At 40.2% G+C, this 10,355-nt stretch overlaps 1 protein-coding gene across 1 annotated transcript; it reads left to right on the forward strand.

The window, feature by feature from the left end:
• The first annotated feature begins 585 nt into the window (after positions 1 to 585).
• Positions 586 to 1,524, forward strand: LOC143715622 (olfactory receptor 52J3-like). The gene has a single exon (XM_077207400.1). The coding sequence runs from the start codon at positions 586 to 588 to the stop codon at positions 1,522 to 1,524; it is 939 nt and encodes a 312-aa protein (XP_077063515.1).
• The last annotated feature ends 8,831 nt before the right edge of the window (positions 1,525 to 10,355 follow it).

Consider the following 10,355-nt stretch of genomic DNA (forward strand, 5'->3'; position numbering starts at 1 on the left):
TGTATACATACACTAGGCTATTTGCACTATATCTTAATGGGCAGCAGAGGGCAATATGCTCAAAGTAATTCAGGACAAACTGCAACTCGGATCACTTTGTGTCATGACTGTGAAATAGTAATCTGTAGAGTAGGTTATGTCACTTAGTTTGGATGTAATGTGTGTATGCTAAATAACATCACCTATTCCCATAGTAAACCTACAGTGAACAGATCACAAGTATAAATCAGATGGCAATGGATGACATCAGCAAAGAGCTTTTCACCAGCACTGAAGCATGATAAAATGCCTCCTTTATTTTGACTATATTTGTTTATTTGGTTTGGTAATTTAATGCGCTGTTGTTAGAAATCTACAGCTGCCTTTTTCCAGGGTATATAGGTGCAACAAAACAAAATGAAAAAATGACAGCTCAATTTCAGACAGCAAAAAATCTTCAAAAGTGTGTTGAGATTAGGATTAAATCTATCATTTATATTATTGTTTTTTTATATATATATAAAACATTTAAACCATCATGTATTCAACCTTTTTAACCCTGGTTTAATATTTTTAAAAAGAGGGCGTCAATAGGCAACATTCACTATGTATCTAAATGGATCTATATTTCCACTTGTCTTGACTTTGCACTCTTTGGAACTCCCTCAGATGAGCATTTATCCTGCATTCATGCTTGGAATGACAACATACTTGTTTATCTTACTCTGCAATCTATCAATTGTTGTCACCATTTGCTTGAATGGGAATCTTCATAAACCAATGTACATACTGTTGCTTAACATGCCTATCAATGATGTTATGGGTGCTACAAGCCTTTTTCCTCAGCTGCTGTATAGTATATGGTCTCAGGACCGATCAATATCCTACCCTGCATGTTTGCTTCAAGGCTTTATTGTACATTTATATGGTGGGGCATCATATGCTATTCTTAGTGCTATGGCCTATGACAGGTATATCGCTATCTGTTGCCCGTTGAGATATGGAGCCATTTTGACAACCAACAACTTAGTGAAAATCATAACTGGAATGTGGCTTTTTAATTTTAGTGTCATAATTGTACTTTTCTCTCTTCTTCTGCCTCATCAGGTTTGCCAGACAAACATGTCAGATCTAGTCTGTTATAATCCATCTATAATGAAACTCATATGTGAAGATACAATAGTTAACAATATCTATGGATTGTTTAACATTGTTTTATACCACGGCCTTTCACTTTTTGTTGTGGCATTTACATACATTCATATACTAATCAGTTGTGTTACTAATAAGCAGTCTGATGCAAAGATTAAGGCACTTCAGACATGTGGCACTCATTTGGTCGTCTTCCTTTTCTTAGAGTTTAACACTCTTTTTCCTCTTCTTGCACATCGATCTGAGAGTGTTCCAGCTCACCTACGCAGGGTGTTTTCTATATCAGTTCTTGTGTTTCCTCCCCTTGTGAATCCACTCATTTATGGTTTTAAAACTAAGGAGATTAGACAGAAAATTCTCACCTGTTTTAAGAGGAAAATAATCAGTGTCTGAACAATTATTCATATATATATATATATATATATATATATATATATATATATATATATATATATATATATATATTTTTTTTTTATCTATTTCTTTTTAACCATTTCTTTTTCAGAGATGTGAGTTTTTTTCAATCACCTATATGTTTATTCATTTATAGGCAGTTGTCAGACATGCAACATTATTTCCAAGCTCACAAAAAATAAATAGTTCAGTCATGAAACTCTATTCACACTCTGATTGGTTCAGCTAATTGATGTCATGTATTCATTACCATTTCCTTTTATAACCGCTACCCATCCAAAGGATACACTATCTTTGCTATGCACAGTCTACCTCTCTCTAGTAGAAACAGTATCCATTAATTTTATGTTCTGAGCAATTAGCATAAGCAATTCATACTTGCTCTGCAGCAGCGTAGCAGATCTAGTCCGCCAAGACCAAACCTATGTACACTCCATTTACATTAATAAAATGTTTTAAAACTATCCCGAGAGTTGGCATGACTGAAATATCCCTTTTTCATGGGAATTAACATAAAATGTAACTACTTTAATCATTAATCTGCTGACATGCTACAATATCTGTCTTGTATATTATGCTGTGCAATTTGTTTTATATGTCATGGAGAATCTAACTTGCTGTTGAAAAAAATATTATTTCTTTTTTTCCAGGTTATAAGAGTGATTATATGCTGCATATGTTATAATTAAAGGATGGCATATTTTGGAAAAAGAAAAAAAAATCAAATTTCTAATAAGATTTAAATAATTTATATTTGTTAATAATAATTGACACAAAAACGTTTAGATTGTTTATACTGGTTTTATGTTTATAAACATACGCTTGTGCGAAAATTGTGTGTAAAACATATTTGACATATCATTATTATTATTATTATTATTATTATTATATTTTAGACTTTCTTACAGATGCGAGTTATTGTTTTCAGTCACTAAACATTCATTTTTATGTTTTTATAGTCAGTAGTCAGTTTGACAACAAAAGTAGTCACCAAATTCCTTTCTCTATAATGCTTTTTTAAAATGTACTTAAAGAATTTTTCCAAATAAATAAAAAGTAAAATTATATGAATAAAGTATATTTATTGTCATATAACAAAATGATTAATAAAATGATATAGACCTAGATTTCTTGATAGGATTAAATTATATATGTTTTTTTACATGTTGGCATTTTATTTTTATTTGAAATATATTATATTTCAATTGTTTTATACATTTGAAAAAGAAACTCATTTCCAAGGCAGAACTATGGTATGGTAACAATATAATAACAATGTTTGACATACACAAATACTGTAGCAATATATTTCTGCATAATATTTATTTATTTATTTTTTGACACAAATGCATACCACTTCTGCATAAATATGATCCAAAACATCATCATATGTTCATAAAAATCCTAAAAGTAGACAAAGAGAACCCAATCAAACAAAAATATATACTTTGTCAATTATTTATTGAGAAATTTATCCTGTATTAAATATCTGTGAGTGGCAAAAATATGTGAACTCTTGCTTTCAGTAGGCTATCTGCCATGACCCTCTTGTGCAGCAATATCGGCAACTAAATGTTTCTGGTAACTGTTGATCAGTCCTGCACTACTTGGAGGAATTTTATCCTAATCATCAGTAAAGAACAGCTTTTACTTTGGGATGTTGGTGGGTTTCCTCACATTTACTGCTTGCTTCAAGTCCTTCCACAACATTTCAAATGGATTAAGGTCTGGACTCAAATAGATTACCGTCTGGATTAGCTGCGTTTCCACTGTTAGGCCAGTAATAGCCTCGGGCCAGTAGCATCGGGCCCAAAATTGAGATACCCCTCGCTGCAGACTGTAGCGCGGCGAGGTTACATATTTCCATCATGTATGTGTCACCACGCATGCGCAAAGTATGATGTATCGTCTGTTTATTATATTTTTACGACCCTGTCTTTTATACTCTACCTGATGGGGGCAGTATAACCCGACTGTGACGTCATTGTTAATTGTATAATTGATGGGTGGAGTGTATAAATGTTTGGACTGATTTACCCAACCTTACTTCCTCTGGTGGAACGTAGTTTAAATGTCACATCTTCACCTTCAACTGGACTGTCACTTCTTTGAGTATAACTCGCATTTTCTGCAACTGAGGGCTTGTGGTTCAGATACTGTAGTATTTGAAGATTGATTTATCACAGTATCTATGAAGAATGGAAGAAGAATGTATATAAAATTAATCAATGACTTTTTTGTATCCATGTTTGAATATATATATTATTAGCATAGATTTTTGTTGACTTCTCAGTTTACCTTTCAAAGCTTTGACTATATCCTCATCAAGCTAGACATGAGTGTCCATTTTTATCCTCTTGTCTGTCGTCGCTATACAGCACTCTATGAGTTACATTGAACGTAAGATTAGAAGAAGCCCAACACCTCTTACAGTGAGCAGAGTTCAATCAAAAAGTCACTGATATAGTTATTTGCAGCAATAAAGCAACCTGTGAGTAAGGGCTGCCCTCAGGAACCTCCTGTGCTGAGGGAGGATGGAGATATGGAAGTATGCGTCTTTCAGATCTATCGTGACAAACCAGTCCTCGGATGTGACTTTGGTCACGATCTGTATGAGTGTCAGCATTTTGGACTTGAGTTCCAGCACCGAACAGTTCAACAGACGAATATCTAGTATGTGATGCAGTTCTCCAGTTTTTTTTGGAACAATGAGATAACGACTGTAAAGACCGACGCAATGTCTGGTGAGTACACCTGCTCTATAGCTTTGTTTGCTAACAGGGCCTTTACCTCTTGCTCCATTACCAGAGCCTGCTCGGGATGCACTACGTGAGCAACACCCCGTTGTAACCTGGAGGACGAGAACCAAATCTGCCTCTTACTACTAACTGCAGGACTCATAGAGATATATTCGGCAGTAGCTTCCGCGCTGCCAGAAAATCCACCAAGGGAACCAGCCCCTCGAGGCTGGCCTCTGCTGTAATTGAGACAGTCAGATTAGGGGTCCTGAAGCATACTGGCAGGAACCACCCGAACTGACTGTTTTCGAACCCCCCTCAGAGGGCGCGGGTCCGACGCAATGTCGAGTTGACGCTGCGCCGGAAGCTCGCTGGAGACCGCTGCGCCCCAAAGCACCAAGGGTGGCGGGGTCGGCAGAACGGTCCCCTGAGGGCACCGAGATGGAAAGGGCACCGTATAATGAGGTGTACACCGTTCCACCCCGGTTGGGGCTGCCCTCACCGGTCTGACGCCGGTGGCGCCAAGACCTTTTCTTTTGAGCCGAAGCCTTCTCAGCATGAAGAACAGTCCTCGGATCCGGCTTCTGCTTTGAAGGCTTTGGCTGCTGTGTTGCGTATGAGAAACAAGACGGCTGGAGCTGCTCACGCCCAGCAGCCCCAGGGGGTTGGACATAGCGAGAGAGAGATTCTCTTGTTTCTTTCTCCATGATTTCCATCAAATTGAGCCAGAGGTGTCTCACAGTGACCACAAGGGCTGCCATAGACCGCCCAAATGTTCAGGCGGTCTCCTTAGTATCCCTGAGAGAAAAATATGTGGCCGAACGAAGTTCTCCAAATGCTTTTCCCACTAGATTAAAAAAAAAAAATTTTTTTTTTAATGGTTTAGTGAGAGAAGCCGACGCCTTCAGGGACGATACTAAACCGGGAGACAGATAGCTAGCAAGCGTCTGTTCTACCCGGGGTATTGCCCCATAGCCATATTCTCTTAACTCCCATATATCTGAATATACATGAACTTGGGGCTAAAAGACAAGAAGAGTAAGGCTTTTTCCATGATCTAGACAGCTCGCTGTACAGATCGGGGAAAAATGGAAGGCCCCGTGATGGAGGTGAAAAAATAGAGGGAAGGAAACTCATTCTTTAATTTTAGGACGAGCTCCCCCTTATTTCTGCTGGCCATTAAATATTTAATTTATCTACAGCCTTGGTAAGCACCTCCACCAGCTTTATTTTATTTTTTATTGTTTTATATATACATTTATTTTATATAGCCATCATGTGTTGCTCTGGAACAGTGACTGTTAGGCCTCAGGGCAGCAGCGTCCAATGTGATTCTCTTTGACCTGCTGTACGTGAGACCTTTACAGTGGTGGCTCAGGACCAGAGGGTTCTCCCCGAGGGGAAACCCACTCCATACGATCAAGATCACGCGGCAGTATCCCCGCGCCTTCGTTATATGGAGGAAACTCTGGTTCTCGTCTCACAGACAACACCTGGTGGCCTCTTATTTTGGTCCCTCAAGAAAATACGCTATCTGAGGGCAGTGTATATTCCAGGGGGCAAGAATATTGGAGCAGACACCCTGTCGAGGCAGGGGCTGAGGCCAGGGGACTCCACCCTGAGGCGGTGGAGGAAATATGGGAGTTTTACGGCCAGGCAGAAGTGGACCTGTTCACGTCTCAGCATACGACGCACTGTCCACTCTGGTTCTCTCTCACTCAACCAGCCCCCTCGGGGCTGGATGCTATGGTGCAGACGTGGCCGAGGCTATGTCTGTACGCATTTCCCCCTGTTGCTCTGCTCCCAGGAGTCCTGGAGTGAATCCGCCAGGATGGTATAAGCCTATTGCTAGTAGCACCACCCTGGCCAAGCCAAATTTGGTTTGCGGACCTAATTCTTCTCGACGGCCCTCCCTTGGAGATCCCGATCAGGAGAGACCTTCCATCTCAGGCAGGGGATGCAATATTGCGACCCCGGCAGGGGATTTGGAATCTGTGGTTTGGCCTCTGAGGCGGCCCAACTCATAGAGAGTGGTCTCTCAACCGAGGTTGTTGAGACCATTCTAAGCTCCAGAGCTCCCGCTACGAGGAAACTATATTCACTATTTCGAGAGTTTTTCACTTCTTGGTGTTACCAGTGTTGGTGGAATCCAGGTAACTGTTCAGTAAACACAGTATTTGAGTTTCTGCAAGAACGCATTGTATCAGGTCTATTTCCTTCCACGCTTAAGGTATACGTGGCGGCCATTGCGGCTTTCCACGCCCTGGTGGGTGGTACATTTTTGGGTCGAGACCCCCTGATCACACGTTTCCTTCGTGGCACTTTGAGGCTGAGGCCTGCAACTTGCACTAGGGTGCCGGCTTGGGACCTTGCAATAGTTCTAGAAGGCCTATCTGGGACTCCCTTTGAGCCCGTAGATTTGGTCTCAGAGAAGTTCTTTCTTTTAAGACTATTTTCTGCTATCTATTTCGTCCCTCTAAGAGTCGAGAGCTTCAGGCCCTTTCGGTCCTTACCTGCCTTGAGTGCACTGGGGATGGCCAAGGCAATCTTACCCCAAACATGGATATGTTCCTAAGGTGCCTACCATTATTTCGAGGCCTATTGTGCTGCAGGTTTCTGTCCTCCCCCGTTAATCGGACCAGGAAAAGCTGAACCTTTTGTGCCCAGTGCGAGTACTGGACACTTATGTTCATCGGACTTCTCTGTCGAGAAAATCCAACCTATTTGGCAAATAGATAGTCGAGACTATTCTTCTTGCTTGTGAGTCCTCTGGCCAACCATTTGGTGGTCAGGGCTCATTCCACTAGGAGTATGGCTTCTAAGCTTTATTATCTGGAGTTCTCTCCAAGACGTTTGTGATGCGGCGGGCTGGTCCTCACCGCTCACATTCGTGAGGTATTACAGCTTGGACCTGGATGCAACCCAGGTGCTTTTTACTTAGTTTGCCAACAGTTTTATCATCTGGCATTTTGTAAGTACGGTGTATTGGGTATTCTCGTTCCCAAAGCGTCATCGACGCATTGCGAGTTCCCTCGAAAGGGAACGTCTCAGGTTACGACTGTAACCCTAGTTCCCTGAGAAGGGAACGAGACGATGCGTCGCCTTGCCATACTTCCTGCATCCCTGCGATTGACTTTGCTTCGGCACTAGAAGCTAACGCGATTAACGCACCGGATGTGCTTATATCCTTTCCTGGTCATGACGTCACCCGCCCGTGGTGTTCGTTCATTCATTCCATTGGACTAGTTGACATACGTGCTTCAGAGGTAATCACGCGAAGGCGTTCCCAAAGCGTCATCGACGCATCGTCTCATTCCCTTCTCAGGGAACTAGGGTTACAGTCGTAACCTGAGACGTTTTTCGTCTATAGCAGCTGGTCTGAAAAACAACAAATATAAATATTTCAGAAATTGTTCAGTAAATCAGAAAAAAAGGCACAGCTTCATTTTGTAAATCAAAATAATGTTAATATAATGTTGTACATGTTATAATGTCTAATTGTGTTTTTTGCAGATGCATTGGACAATGTTTTATAGTTGTTTTAAAACAGCAGAATGTCTCCACATAGATTTTAAGCCAATTTATCAAATACTTTTACTATATATCCAGTGCTGAAGTTGCTAGAATTCAGTGTCAGCATTATGTTACAGCATTAATAGTATTCCACCACGTGTTAGCGTCATATTAGCAAATGCATAGCTGCCCTATCCACCTAGGAAAACCATAAACAGTGAGCTATTTATTTATGCAAACAGCAACTAAAATTTACCAGTAACTTCTGAGGACAGTATCATCATCTATTCGAGTCTGCTTCGACGTAGACTTGAAAAGCTTGTCTCTGATTGGTCAAATTGAATGTAGCTGCACTTAAAAAGACTTGCTGTTACACTTTGTGTCAAAGTAACGTACTCGATTACATACATAACTTCGGTTCTCTCTAGAAGAGGGAACGAGTACTGCGTAAGTTGCTTGCGCTACGGGTAATCTTTTCTCAAGATATTGAAGCCAAAAAATTATCCTAATTTTTCCATTTATTGTCAAAGCAGTGCAGCAGCTAGCAGACCTAGAGCAGGCAGACTTGCGTGCTCATTGGCTGCCCTGTGGTAACTGCAGCAGCCTACCACTGAGCCACGCGCGTGACGTCACGCCTAATGGGGGCGCCCGCGCTCTTTACACTTCACAGCCCGCCAAAAGGGGGGTCGGAGGAACACGCTCTATGGCCTCCTTTACCAGCAGGGAGTTTACTTCCTGTCAGTGGCGGTTCTAGAGGGGGGGCCAGGGGGGCCCGTGCCCCTGTGACAACAATCTTGGCCCCCCTTGTGGCCCCCCTAAATGTGGAGTGTGAAATAATTTTTACAAAACTGTTTTTTTTTTTTGCTATCGTTGTTATCGTTGTATGCGTATTACTTTTTTATTACTCTATCTTTGTGGATTTGCTTGTTCACGTGACAATTCGCGTCACATTCGCGGGAATCGCGGCAGAATAACGTCTGTCTCCTGCACGCGAGAGAGGAGAGAAGGAGAAAGCTGGTAAATGTCAGTTCAGTTGCAAGTTCATTCTTTCTGTGCGTATCGGGTGTGCGATGTGTATTGTCTATTATGATATTGTAATCAATGTTTTAACTGTATACGATGCACTGTGAGCTGACATCGCATTTGTCTATCGTTCTTTCACTGCTGTGTGCAGTTCATAGGTAGGCTATGTCCCCAAATTAGTTTATGTCTTATATTTATATCATATTTATATCGCTGTCTGTTGCATTGAGACTCTGCTACGGTTTCATTTTGAAATTCTAGTCGGCGAAATAAAGGGAAAACAAACAGCGATGATTTCTTGACTGAAATCCGCGTTTTGAAGGAATCACTTGCTTCTTTCCCGAATGAATCAGCCGTGTTTGAACGAATTCGTTGAATGAATGAATCCTTCAACTCACTTATTAAGACAGTGACTTGCCGCCGCCTACTGGCGGTTTTAGTTTCATATTTAAAGTACCCTTTAATTAAAACGTTAAAATTAGAAATAATTTCATGTTTAAAGATTGATTTTAAAAAAATCTCATAGCTTTATGCAATTGTGAATGGAGTGTAAATATATTAATGCCACTTCTGTGTCTCCTCTAGACTGCAAAGATGGATTTTGATTAAATTATTTAATTTGACTGGTAACAGTGGTACTGTATAATTATTGTATAATTAAGTATTATTGTATAAATAAGTATAATTACTGTATAATTTGAATGTTAGTATTTGACATAAAAGGTGATTCATAACTCTAAATAAGTTTAGAAAGAATGTCCATATATAGGTGAAAATGCCTCTGGAAATCAATTTAAGGTGGCAAATTAAATTAATTAAAAATTAATTAAAAAATGAATTTCGGTCCCTGCTGTTAACTGACCACTGCATAGAATATTAAAAAAATATGAATATCTTTGTGAGTCTGCTGTCAAAAACAGGCCTAAACCAGCCATGTCACCAGCACAAAAACACAATCAGTAAAATATCATCTAATCATCAACAAAACATTGAAAATATTGAGATTTTTTTTTGTCAATATCGCACACCCCTAATGTACGGTATGAATTTTGATTTCTTCAGGTTTTAAAAAGCCTTAAATTCGATTTTAAAAAGTGTGCAGGAGCCCTGTAAATGGTTAGACATGGTAACCTAGCAAGTAAATTAATTAATACGCTTCTTGGTCACCATTGCTTTTGCTCTATAGTTCTCACCAAAATGGAGAGAAAGAATGACATCATGTCAATTACAGTTACTGTGACTAATACTGAATATGTAATGCAAATGTAAAAATATAATGGAAATGCAAATACATTGTTGAATGATTATAAACATGGTATTTTGCCTGTTAATGCCTGCAGTGCAGTGCAGAAAATGATATGACAACAATAAGGTCTAAATGCAACTGGCCCCTCTAACAGCACAACTGGCCCCAGCTTGGCCCCCCCAGTTGAAATGGTCTAGAACCGCCACTGCTTCCTGTTCCAATACCCGACCCTGCACTGGGTTGACTGCAGTGTAATTTCGGTGGGTGGAATGCGCAGGACCTAAGGAGAA

The sequence above is a fragment of the Siphateles boraxobius genome, unplaced genomic scaffold (genome assembly GCF_051911475.1).
Source record: "Siphateles boraxobius isolate OS27281-9 unplaced genomic scaffold, OSU_SipBor_1 6, whole genome shotgun sequence".
Classification (NCBI taxonomy): domain Eukaryota; kingdom Metazoa; phylum Chordata; class Actinopteri; order Cypriniformes; family Leuciscidae; genus Siphateles; species Siphateles boraxobius.